The sequence below is a fragment of the Rutilus rutilus genome (assembly GCF_951802725.1).
Source record: "Rutilus rutilus genome assembly, chromosome: 24".
In the NCBI taxonomy this organism is placed as follows: Eukaryota; Metazoa; Chordata; class Actinopteri; order Cypriniformes; family Leuciscidae; genus Rutilus; species Rutilus rutilus.
In genome coordinates this window covers 18658727-18672065 of record NC_140228.1, presented here as the reverse complement: position 1 = coordinate 18672065, position 13339 = coordinate 18658727, and the positions used below count along the sequence as shown (strand labels likewise).

The following is a 13339-nucleotide window of genomic DNA, read 5'->3' as shown; positions in this document are numbered from 1 at the left end:
TCCACTAAGAAAACTGTTTATTAATTGCTACTTTCTTTTAATAAGATTCAAAATGTTTATTAGCGCTAGTAATTTTTACTAGTCATATACTTTAAATTCAGAGACATTTTTTCACATAGTTGTTCAGATAACGAAACAGCCCAGCAGTTTTTGTCCAATCAGAAGAACAACATGGTGAGTCTGAGGGGTTTTAATGCATGTACAGAATGGCCGGGATTCTGATACTTACTATACGCGTACATTTACAGTTTAACATGGCAAAACAGCTCCACACATAAACAGGAACGCATTTGACACTGCAGAGTATTTCATAGCAATGACTGCAGCGCCCTCTACAGGCCACAGCAAGAAAAATCACAAAAATACACATCAAACCAGAAACATGATGTGAGATTAGAAAGGTTAAACTTTAATAATGTTTTGTCAATCATCATGGAATCAAATAAAATGAGGAGAGGAACATGGATGAAAAGGTTAAAGGGACATTGTTAGAGAACATCCATTATTCGCAATATGTCGACAAACTAGCGCAGAACTACATTCTCAGAGGGTTACGGTGGCATTTTTTTTTTTTTTACTCCTCAAGAGTGGTAAGAATCAAATCAAGCAGGCTTTACCTGCCACACAAGGAAGTGCCTTCCAGAGCGCATTCTCTAAATATATTTATATGTAAATATCTCCCCCAACACTTTTGTATCTAAATTCAAAACATTAAGGCCACTTTAAAAAATTAATTTGAAGAGCTGACAAGGGGAGGGAAAAATATCATTTTCAAGTTTAAGGTTGAAACGTTGAATAGCTCCTCTTTGGCTGGACTGGTGTTAATTCCTGCAGCCAATCAGACCCCAGGACCTGGTCGACATGGTAACCACAGATATGCAACTGAGGTAGTCTCCCCTCTCTAGTGCCCAAACCGAATACTCCCAGCTTTGTCATCACAATGCAAGAAAAAAAAGAAAAAAAGAAAAAAAAAATTGGTTCAGGAGCTATACTGATGTAGCAAAGAAGACAAAAAAAAAAAAAAAAAAAAACCTCAGCATTTTTTTTTTTTTTTTTAATTCTCACACAATGTCTTGAACTCTATCCTCAGAGTGGCTTTTCTCATTTTCTCAGGGTTGGCCGATGTCCAGTGGCTCTGCCGGCCAACCAACCCCATGAGGAAATCCACCGAAATAAACATTTGGTGCCTTGTTCGTTTGATGCAGTATCATACGTCTTGGTGAACTTGGTGTCATATAAAGCAGAATTTGAAATTTCAGTCAGTTCCTGTTGCTGCAGCCCGTCTGAATGCAGTTGATAAGGGAGGGCCTTTATCAGCCCTGTGTGTGTGTGTGTATGAGAGGATTTCAATGGCTAAATGTGTCAATGCATTCATTTGTGGATGTTGCTTGATAAGGATTTTAGGTGTGTGTGTGTGTGTGTGGGTGGGTGGAAGGGCACAGGCGTCTCCAGCTCAGTCAGGACTGCATCAGACAGCTGCAGGTCATGTTCCCCCTGCGAGTCTTACTGTACCACTGGCGGTAGGCTTGGGGGGAGGGGGAGATGGCTTTTATTTGTCCCCCAGGATGGCGTACTGATTATCTAACTGTAACTGCTGCATGGACGCCTGGCCTTCCCCTTCTCTGACCCGGCTCTTGTGCTTGACCACCTCAAAAGTCTTCTCCATCTCTCGGTCCCTACAACAAGAAAACAGTTTCTCTCAGCATCATTATGCATTATCAGTTCGGTTCAGTTTTTATTTATTTACCATGAATCAACACAATCCAAGACCCCCCCCATTCAGGATAAAATACTTATTACGGTATTTCTGCCGTAATTATAAAAAAGCAAAGCTGCTTTCAAACTTTTTATGATCAAAAACTGCATTTAACAACCACAATTCCTTTTGAGATTTTCAAGATCCATGTTCATCAATAAAAACAGTAATAGTCGAGGGGTGGGGGGGTAAAAATTGGCCTATCAGAGTGTTAGTAGAGTCTTAGTAGACTGGTAGGGTTAGAGTAAGTTGGCATGTAGTTGCAAAGTTACTTATAGTCAACAGAATGTTCAAAAGAGACCATCAAAATAAAGTTACATGAATTAAATGAGTCAAGAATTAGTTTGCACTTCATAGTTATCATCATGAAAACTAAATTAAAACATTTCCAATTACTAAAAGAATAAAAACTAACATAACTGGGGAAAACTGGAACTAAACTAAAATACATTTGTATGAAAAAAAAACCAAAAAAAAACGATATAATCCAAACCTTTTTTACTTTTTAAAACATTGCATTTCATCCAATCAGAAATGTCAAAGCCATCCATTGTTATAATGCACATTTTGGCATGGTGATGTTTTAGTATTATTTATATATTCTTACATTAATTATTTTGAATTCACTTTTATATTTTCATTTTTAGATGAGTTTTAGTCATTTTGTGCTTTTGTCATTCCTATTAGTATACACACATATACATATGCAGTCATGTGAAAAAGAAAGTACACCCTTTTGAATTTATGGTTTTACGTATCAGGACAAAACTTTCTGTAGATTTAAAAGTGTGTGTACGCACAAAAGCAAGAGCAGCCAGAACCTGCAGAAAAGTCCCTTTTTTAAGCCCAGTCAGCAGAAGACTGTGCGTAAAATTCATCTCCTCCCCCGAAATAACCATATATGGAGCTTACAACGCCTAGTTTTACTATAAGGTCATCTGCATATCATTTACATGCGTATTCCCATCCACGTGATACCACGTTTAACGGTACAAGGCATTAAGAAAACATGAGATCCGGATGTGTGTACATTGCATTGCGAAAAATCAATCAGTAGCCCATCCTTGCCTTGTTTTAGAACAAATACGTTTTAGAATAAATCAATCACAATTGTATAAAATAAGTTTCAGAGAAAGTTTTTAGAGAAGAGTTAGTCTCCAGTGGCCAAATAATATTTTTAATAGCTTTAAGCAAATCAAATTTATACAGGTTTGCCTATAAGGTAAACACATTTTAGGATGTTTATATATTTTTAATGGATACAGATAGGCCTAGATGCCATTCCTAACATACTCTGGAAAACGAGGAAGGAAGGAAGTTAGTTAAAGGTACTGATTAAGGAAGGAAGTTAAAGGTACCGATTAAGCAACGATCAGCACACAGGCTTTTTAGAGGAGCTCAGTGACTGCTTACTTGCGAGTCTCCACGTGTCTGGCGGTGGAGAGGAGAGAGGGGAACTGGGCGTCGTTGAAGATCTCTGGAGGCCCTTGAGTTGGGCCTCTTTTAGTAGAGGTTAACCGGGCCCCTGGGGGACGATACACGCCAGGTGCCTTGGGCTCAGGAACCTCAACTTCCTCGACTAACGGAAAAAGAGACAGATTATTAAGAACTGATCTCAACTAATACTTCCATTAGTTGGCTATTTATACCAATGCAGCAGACTCACCCGGAGCAGCTGAAGGGGGGGCGCCGGATTTATTCCAGGGTCCAGAGACTTTATCACCACTGACCAGGATGATCTCACCATCCTCGCCCACTTCCTCCTTCTCATACTCTTCCTCCTCCTTCTCATCGCTGTCAGACAGACAAACATAAAAATGTGTAACACAACAGAGATGTGTCAATGTTTAAATTCATTTAGAGTGCTTTGAGACATGTGTTAGCTGAAAACCAAGGTCAAAGTGTAGTTGCAAATAAAACAACTGAGAACATTTTGAAAAAGAAATGGCCATGCGAACAGCATAATATTTATGATCAGTAGCGTGAAATTCATTAGATAATGTCAACAGTTTTCTCTTCACACCTCATCTGCAGGGCCTGGAGTCTGAGTCCAGTGTAGTCCACCTCCTTCTGCTCAAATTCCTTCCATTCCTCGTCCTCCTGGGGAGAAAGACAAAGAGAGGTGAAACTCAAGTTGTAAAACTACTTTATTGAAGTCTATGTAATTAAGTTTGTGGTTACCAGCACAATAATACATTTTTTGGAGAAAGGAGGGAAGCTGAGAGCATCTCACTTTCGACTTAGGAGCCGTTTACACGACACGGTTTTCAACAAAACGTATAAGTTTCGCCCGTTTATTTACACAAAATGGCATTTTGGGGGCCTGAAACAAGTTTCAAAGTGCAGGTTTTTGAAAACAATACCGCTATCATCTCATGAATTTGTAAAAACGGTAACGTCATGCACAAGTGTATTACGTGTTCAGTCTATAGACCTTATGTAGCCCCGCCCCTTTTCAGCGCTGTGCTCATTGTCTTTTGTCTTCCGGTCTGTATTTTCACAGTGATCTTGGGGATTTATGAATGAACGGCTCGTTTTAAAATCTTCCCGGTCCACTGACATTTGTTAAGACATCTGCTCTAAACATTACAATCCTCATGATAACTTTTGTTAACTTTACAATAAGTAAATCCACTTTACCAGCTAATTACTCCTCAACAGCAATGCCATAGAGATAAACAGAGCGACCGCAAAAACGGAAGTTCAAAGACAATGTTCTTAAAGATGGCTGCGCGCTTGTTTCTCTGGGGCGTAAGGTCTATATGCGCATTGTGTTTCTTTACAAAGTAACATCGCCAACTACTTTAGGGACACACCTTAAAGGGTCATGAAACCCCAAAACACATTTGCATGAGAGCGGTTTCTGTGCGGAACACCGCTATAAGTTCAACAACGCTCATCATATCGTTCATTTACGGACCGCGTTTCAAGTTTTTATGGACATATTTCATATACTCTACTGCTCTATCTTCCGCATTTCTCTCTGGTTTTGGCAGTTTGTTATATAGGGTTAGTTTTTTAACCCTCAACTCTGTTTTTTCTCTCTCTCCAAGGTCATATTTTACTATTCATGTGTCTGTATAATGAGTGTGTTGCAGGTCTGTGTTTTATTGGTTGTTTTCTCCCCTCTACTACACTCCCACTTTTCCACAGCTTCAGACGCCCATTAATCAACCTCCAAGTTGCAATGCAATTATTCACAATAGAGAAGTGCTGGAAAAAGTTGTGTGAAGCAATTTCATCTGCAACAACATTGTGAACTTTTAAAAAGACACCTGTGGCCATTAACTTTAAAACTAAAAAAAGACCCACGGCTGGCAGATTAAAATGAACTTTTGAGTAGGATCAATTAAACAAACTAAAATGTGTATATGAAGACGTTATCAGTGACAAGATGATTGACCAGCCAGTTTCCAGTGACAGGATGCTGGCTGTCTATGTGGGAGCATGGTCTTAACGTCACAATGAAAAAGGGCGTGGTCTTGGTTTCTCTCTATCTGTTGTCTATGCATGAGCGCTGCTGACGTATTTCCGGTAGAATCTCAGCCAGCGTCTTTACTTCCGCATAGCGCGTTCTAAAGCGAAGTGTACTAGCGGCAAAACTTTCATAAAATTCATTTTCTCAGAAACGGAGACAACGATTTTAGAAACCGATTCGCTAGTCGGATTTCACATGATATGAGAGAATACTCATCCTCAAAGTTGTCGATGTAGCTCGAAATATATAATTTAAAACCCTTTTCTTTCTTACTCTTAGGTGTGACGGCTAACTGCCTCACAATATTGTTAACATCATTCACGTTAACCGCTGGAAGTTCTTGTAAACAGCGAGTGTAATTTAACATTATCTCCACCGAATGCAAAAACGGCTTCCGACGCAGCACCGGATGTAACTGGGCGGGCTGAGACAAAACGCGCATAGAGCCTATTGGATTTCGAGAAGTGGGAAACCTTGCAGGGGTGGGTTTAAAGTTGACGGAAGTTGCTATAGTGCTTTCTTCTCTGATGTATATCTAAGTGAAATGGCATAAACAATAAAACAAAAGTAGGGTGGGGCTTTGTCCATCAGGAATTGATTGGAAAGTTGGATAATTTGCAATTGCTGCGATTAACCGGTAGAAATGTGTAAACCAAACCGGTAGAGATTTTGGAATATCGTCTCTATCGTGGTTACGCTCACATAACGTCGCTGTGCTACGGTGTCACAAAAGCTTATCGTTTGCCTGCGTTTTTAAGTATTACGTTTAAAAACAAGTGATTTTTAACCGTTGAAGCGCAGTAAGCAGCGAATTGCTGACTAATTGGGCTTGAACGGTTAAATACACACTTGTGTATCAAAGTGACCATCTCTTTGCAAGAAAAGTCATTTATGTCCTAAGTGAACATAAACGGTTAAGAAAGCGCCCGAGTCTATTGGATGCGTGTAGTCGGTCTTAAAGTGACAGCATCCAAATTTACCTGCTGTCGTTATTAATGTGTAAAAAAAAAAAAAAAAGTTCTTCACTGAATCACTTTTGCAACTAACTTAAGAATAAATGTATATTTAATTTACACTGTGAAGACTATGCAGTTTTTTTATACATTTGATTACTTTATACAATTTATGTATTTTTTATTTCTAGTGCTTGGAAGTTTTTGAGGTAGGTCAATTTTATTTGTCTTTTATCTATTGTAGTTTGTTTTCCAATTTGCTTGTAATTAGTTTCTCTGTTCTTTCATTATCACTGTTTGTCTTCAATAGGCTTGAGTTCTTAAAGCTACACTGTGTAGGATTTTCTCCCATCTAGCGGTGAAATTGTTTATGACTACCAACTGAATATTACTTTCTAGCCCCTCCCATTCCGAGGGCGTTTTAACTCCTACGGTGGCCGTATTATTTCAAATCTGCCGGCAGTCGCGAGTAATCTCCCCCTCGCAGTAACGGTGCCACTGAGTGTAAAAACGCGAAAGGCGAAGCTTGAATTTCCAGGTATGTCCCTCTTTGGCACATGTATTTTCAAGATGGAGGCGCAACATGGCTGCCGCCATTCGAGCGGCTCGCTCGTATGTATTCTAAATGGCAGATTCTACGCTTACGAGAATACTTGATTGGTAGAAGTAATTACACATTAATGAGCACATATCATTTTGAAAGAACAAAGTGTTTTTTGCTAAGAATCAACTTAAAAAATTACACAGTGTAGCTTTAAGCTAGTATTAGCCTAGTTTTTTGTAATATTGAAAATGGTAACAAGAATTATGAAACTTCAATGGTTTCAAATTTTAATATCATAAAACCCTTATTTAAAGCAAAAATAACAATATCGGGCCGTGAAATAAAATTACTCATATCATGATATAAGATTTCAGTCACATCTCCCACCCCTGTGTGCACAGATAAATCACTAATAATAAATACTGCAATATTCCATTTAAAAAAATCTTTTTTAATTTTATGGTGACTTTAAACAGACGAAACAATTGGATAAAACCTGCGTATGACACCAGTCTGTCATTTTCACAGAAAGGTCCAGCTTTGATTAAACACTAAGAGGTCAAAAAATCCGAAAAATTAACCATGCATACATTGATTGATCACATAAGATATATAACATGCATTTAGAAAATAGATTAGATAGAATTTCCATTTCACTCCGACTTCATACACAATTATGACGTGGTACTAGTATGTCTCAAAATGTCCCTGCTCTTCTGTTACACATTCAAAACTAGCTTTTCTTCTCAAAAGAGAACGTACTTTCAGGGCACAGTGGGCAAAATGGGATGCAGCACAACTGACTTACAATATTTCTCGATGTGCATCACAATCTGAAAAGTGTAGGATTTAATTAAAGCGATCTGATGTCATTGTAAAAGTACAATCACACGCAAGCATCGCTCATTAGCTCGTAGCTATTCTGTAATGACATGAGAAACGAGCATATGGTGGCGTTGGAGGACAGTTACAGGATCAGGTATAAGACCCTGCAAGACTTAGGACTGATTCCCCATGGAACAGTATGATGTCATATCACCCAAGATACGTCACTTCAGACACGACTTCTGGTTCACCCAAAAATGACAATTCTGTCGCCATTTACACACCCTCGTGTTGCTCCATTCCCATTTGAAATGTTAGACAGAATAACAGTACTATTCACCATTGACTTTAATTGTAAGAAATGTTTTTGAAACGTAAGTAAATGACTAATTCTGTCAATATTTTACTGTTCTGCTAAAAACCTAATTGTGTTATTTTTCTGGTTTATTTTTTTAAGAGGAAAGGTCGTGCAGGGTGAGTAAATCATGACCGAAATTGATTTTGAAGTTAACTGTAAATTTAAGCAGCCTAATAGCTTTCAGAATCACAACCACATGATGGCTACAACACAACATCACATTAACTTTCTCTTATAGACAAATTAAACGTATAACCTTTTGTTATTGTTATTTAGCTGTCACAAAGCCGAGTGAACTGCGTGCTTAGCCCACATTGCTCAACGTTTCAAGCGCGTTTGAATGTTCGCTAGCCTAGGCAAGGCAGCTCACGGGTTTGTGACGCAGCCGGTGTGTTTTTTGACTACCTTCTCCATCTGCGCGTCCTGATTCTCACTCTTCGTCGACTTCTCCTTCTCCCTTTTCGTCTTTTTCAACACCATTACGGTTCCTCCGGTCGCCTGCTCCTTTCCCTTGACCTTCTCCTTCTTTTTCTTCTTGTCGCGCTTGGCGAAGAAGTCATCCAGACTCTTCTCCACGCCGGCCGGAGCCACATCCGCCATCTTATCCCCAAATTTCCTTCACTTGACACTAAAAAAGCTCAGAAATAATCAGATCAGCGTCTGAAACGACAGCAAACGAGCCTTTGCGTGTGTGTCTGCCCGCTAATCCGTGTTTCATGCGTATCCGCAGGTTAACGGTGTGCTGAGAGCAACCTAGCACTCACCAGCTGAAAGTGTGACACACACTCGCCCAATGCACCGGATAGGGTTGCTTCCGATCTGACCCGGATGGGAAAGCAGATTTGTGTTTGACAGTTCTGCTGTCCAATCGCTGAGCACTATGTTAGTTTTCGACCAATCACATCGCAGGGTGAATATTCTGCACAGTGATTTTGCCAGATTGTGCAACTGTTTTGTTTTAGTAGTTATACAAGACTTGTTGAGTAATTTAGTTAACACATTAAAGAAAACATTTCTACCGATACATTTACATATGTAGTGCCGTGTTATACTGAATAAAAAAACACGATTGCATAAAAGAAATTACTCAACTTTTCTCAATATTACTCAACTTAACCTTTATTTATAGAGCACGTTTAAAAACAACAGGAGTTGAACCAAAGTGCTTTACAATACACATAATAAACTCTTTATAATAGCTACCAATACTTAACCACAAAACCTGCCTATTTATATTTAAAATGTAGTCAAAAGATAAAGGATAAAAATGTTTTTGAAATGTTTTGCTCTGACCTGAAGTGGAAGCTTGTTCCAGAGTGGTTCCCAAAGTGGGGGCATCCTTCTGCGTAACCTCCTCTTCCACTTAGACTGCAGTCACAGCTTTTCCATCAACGATTTTTATTAAATTTTTCATTAATACATTTTTCATGTTTTATGTCAAATTCTTAAAATTCCATTAATTAAATTATTAATATTATAAATAAAGCAATACATTTAACTAAATCAACAATTTGAACCAAATGAAACAAAAGCCATCTTTGCACTGCAGTGGCACAAACTGCATCTAGATGTATTTACACACTGTTTAATGCTGCTCAGAGGTGGTAAGAATGCAATTACAATGGCATAAACAATGTTATGAGATAATGGGGTTTTTTTTTAAATCAATAGAAAAAAATATGAAATGATGTAACTAAAATCGTCAGTAGGTGGCGACAAGTCACTGTCTTCATGAGTGAGTCATTCATTTATTCATTCATTCATTCATTCATTCATTCACTCAAAAACAAAGCAAGTGAAGTGTATTTATGAATAGATCATTTAATCATTGACTCTCCAGATTAATTCAAAGCCATAGATTCGTTCAATAACGAAACACGTTGTTGCTTGGAGACGCACAACAGTTCAAGTCAAGTTAAGTCACCTTAATTTATTAGCTTTACAATGAAAACAGGAAAATGATGCATATCTGCTGCTTTTCAGCTGAAGTCAGTTTAGTGTTTATTCAGTTCTGTTGTAAATAAAGAGCATCAATTATTAAATTTATAAATAGTTCTGCAAAAAAATTATAATTAATTGTTCAGCTCAGTTCAGTTCTCATACCACAGCATTAGTACAGTCAAATCAATAATATTGTTGAATATTAATGGGGTGGTTGATTATGATTTTACTTTTCTAACTTTAGTTAGTGTGTAATGTTGCTGTTTGAGCATAAACAACATCTGCAAAGTTACAACGCTCAAAGTTCAAAGCAAAGGGAGATATTATCTTTTAAAGAAATAGCTTTTTAAGGACTACAACAAATGGCTGGTTGTTTTATACACAACATTCCTCCTGGGTTAGTGACATCACAAACCCTAAAATTTACATAAACCCCGCCCCCGGGAAAGCATTTATAGATTATCAGGACAGAATATGCTAATCTATAGCTGTGTCCCAAAGTGAAGGCTGCGTCCTTCGAAGGCCGGATTTGAAGGCCGGATGGCCGCATTTGAAGGCCGATTGCGTCACCGCGGCGCAACGAAGGACGTCCCAATTCAAAGGCTGCATCCTTGGAAGGTCGCATTTGAAGGCCGATTGCGTCACCGCGGCTCGATGGAGGCTGTCCCAATTCAATTCTCCATCCTTCGAAGGCCGTATTCGAAGGCCGGTTGCGTCATCGCGCCGCGACGAAGGCTTCCCTGATTCAAAAGCGACGCCAAATGCACCCTTCGTTTCCCCGTGAAAAGAAGGATACATAAATGGACACTTAGCGGCCTATTCTACCCCATAAGTCATTGCGCGCCGTTGAAGACAGCATTTATTTTATTTTTTTTAAAGGCGGCCGAGACTAGAGATCGGTGGTGGACAGCAAATTCACATTTAAATGTAAGTATTATGTTTTCATTTACTCAAATAGCTAGCGAAACCAGAGTTAAATTTTCTTATAAACTTCTTCTTAACTCCTTCGTCACCATTGCGTGGCTTCATTTATCAGGTAGTTTTAGGCAAAACTTGTGGTAATAACGTTATTAGTTTAACGACCTATTTGTAATATTTTCACTTGTGTATTATAAGAAATAGGCTATCACTCACCCAATAAAGCCCAAAACAATAAGAAAAGCAGTAGATAAGGCAATGGGGTTTCACTTTTATGTGTTTTTGTAGCTGTCATGCAAGGTATGTGGTTTTAACCAAATTTTAGTATACAGAAATATGATTTCTTAAGTATTTTGTATGCATGTCTTGATGTGTCATATTTTGCAGTGTTAACAATGCACTTAAATTGCTCCTCTGTGTTAAGTACCCTTTTCTGCTTTTTTAGAACAATTCAGGAAAAAATGGGTCTATATATATATATTTATAAAGAAAAGTAATACACACATCTTTGCTGAAATGTATTGTCCTGTTGTTGTTAACAAGCCATGGTTCATTTGCTCTGCCTTTAGGATTGCAAGTGTCCTGGGACAGGAGAGGGTGTGAGTGGGAAACCCACTGCTGAAGCTTGGCCCTGGTTTGTCCTCATGGATGAGGTGTTGGGACAGAGGCATTGCACCAACCCCCCTGTCCTCATCGCTTCAATCCCTGAGGACACACCAGGGCCGAGTTCAGCAGTGGGTGCCCACGGTGAGGAGGAGCCAGGGGCAGCAGCAGCACAAAGGCGGCGAGACAGGACGAGTTTTTGGACTTGATCAGAGAAGAAATGCAACTACAGAGGGAGGCAGAGGCGAGGAGTGCACAGGAAAGAAGGGAGAGGATGGACAGGCTGTTTTCTCTTCTTGAGAGAATGATTGAAAAATATATATATTTTCTACATATTCTTGTTTAACTTTTTTCACTTTTATTTTTTAAAAGAAAAATTATGTAAATTTATTTTTATGCAACTTTAATTGTGTAAATAAAAGAGAATGAATTGTTCTGGACATTGTTTATTTTTGTAATGACAGTAATACTTTCTGCATGAAACAAATTCTATACCTTTTTATTTTTTCAAATAAAAGTACTTTTTCCAACTATTTACAAAATACATTAAACATATCAAAATCAACATAAACATTTAATTTTACAATACATAAAATAAGAAAAAAATGATGTAGACTCTATTGAGCTGAGCTGCTGGACCGGGATGGGCTGCCCCTGGTAAGGCCTCCTGCTGGTGGGACATCATCTGGGATGGTCTCCAGAGTGTTAAAGTGCATATTTCCACTATCCACTAAATTGTCTACCAACAGGTTTGCAGGGCTGATTCAATCGACGGCTTCCTGAAAAAAGTACTTTTAATAACTACTGCATTTATATTAGGCTACTACTGCATTACTGCGTAGGCTATGTTGCATTTTACTTCTGTATATTTTCAATATACAGTAATATCTGGTTGTTACATTATATACTTTTGTGTAGTGTAATGTAATCATATTGTGATGTGAGGGAAAAAAGTACTTCAGGTTACTTCACATTTGTAAGTGAATACTTAACGAAATATGCAGTTCCGAAAATTAAAGTAACAAAATGTAGGCTTATTGTCACAATATTAACAAATTGTTGCTAACTACAGCAGCGTCCCATATCAAAGGGCGCATCTGAAGTGCTCGGACCGGTCTAGCCTACGAAGGATTGTTCTTGTCGCCTGGCAACCGTGACAGCTGCAGATGACGAGCGCTAGAAATACTGGACTTTTTATATTAAATTGGGTTTTGTATTCAAACAGGGCTAAACCGAAAATACATGATCCGGCAGCGCCGGTGCACACCATGACCTCCAGTAAAATATAAAACATAAAAATGACAATAGTCAATTCTGGCTCCATAGCTGTTTACTCAGTTATAAAAATGAATGATCAGGAAAGCAGCTGTCCTCTCGCACCGTTGCTTGGCGCCAGGAGCGGTGATCGGGAACACCTGGTTGCACAATTAGGAAATCCTAGGAAGGCTACATGGTGCGTCCTTCAGAGGACGCATAGGCTGCATCCTTGAAGTCTGCGTCCTTCGAAGGATGCAGCCTTCAACATTGGGACACAGCTAATGACTAGAAGATAACTACACATAAGCTACCTAAATTAAAGGGACACCAGGCAAGTCTGAGTGTTTTTTTCTCTACGAAGCTCCCCCTAGTGTCTGGTAGTAAATGCTTTCAAACACTCTGTCGTAAAAACGAACTGTTGTCCCTCCCCCCTCGCCACGAGCAACCCAGCTGATCAGCTGTCAATCCAGCTGAGCAGAGGAACCGGCTATTTCAAAACCAGTTATGTCTACCGAGGCAAGTAAGGCAATATTTTATTTCCAACTGATGGCGATTTTTTTTTTTTTTATTATTGTGTTGTCATCATAGAGTGTAAAAAATAGGTTGTCATGCATACTAACTTTAGTATTTTTACTGGGAACGAACGAAGAGTGAGAGAGTTTTGGGAGAGTGGGCATGAGCATAATATATATATATATATATATAT

At 38.7% G+C, this 13339-nt stretch overlaps 1 protein-coding gene across 3 annotated transcripts; it reads right to left on the bottom strand.

Annotated features, from left to right (window-relative positions):
* Positions 1–388: 388 nt before the first annotated feature.
* On the bottom strand, positions 389–9274 carry cdv3 (carnitine deficiency-associated gene expressed in ventricle 3). 3 transcript variants are annotated; one of them, XM_084398725.1, is made up of 7 exons: positions 9208–9274; positions 8679–8792; positions 8320–8542; positions 3780–3856; positions 3423–3550; positions 3170–3335; positions 389–1676 (listed from the first exon to the last, which is right to left on the bottom strand). In XM_084398725.1, the coding sequence occupies exons 3-7, from the start codon at positions 8512–8514 to the stop codon at positions 1550–1552; spliced, it is 693 nt and encodes a 230-aa protein (XP_084254851.1). In that variant the 5' UTR covers positions 8515–8542; positions 8679–8792; positions 9208–9274; the 3' UTR covers positions 389–1549. The 3 variants fall into 3 exon arrangements, with proteins under 3 accessions (XP_084254851.1, XP_084254852.1, XP_084254853.1); XM_084398726.1 differs by lacking the exon at positions 8679–8792 and having other exon boundaries at positions 9208–9257; XM_084398727.1 differs by lacking the exon at positions 9208–9274 and having other exon boundaries at positions 3780–3853; positions 8320–8733.
* Between the last annotated feature and the right edge of the window lie 4065 nt (positions 9275–13339).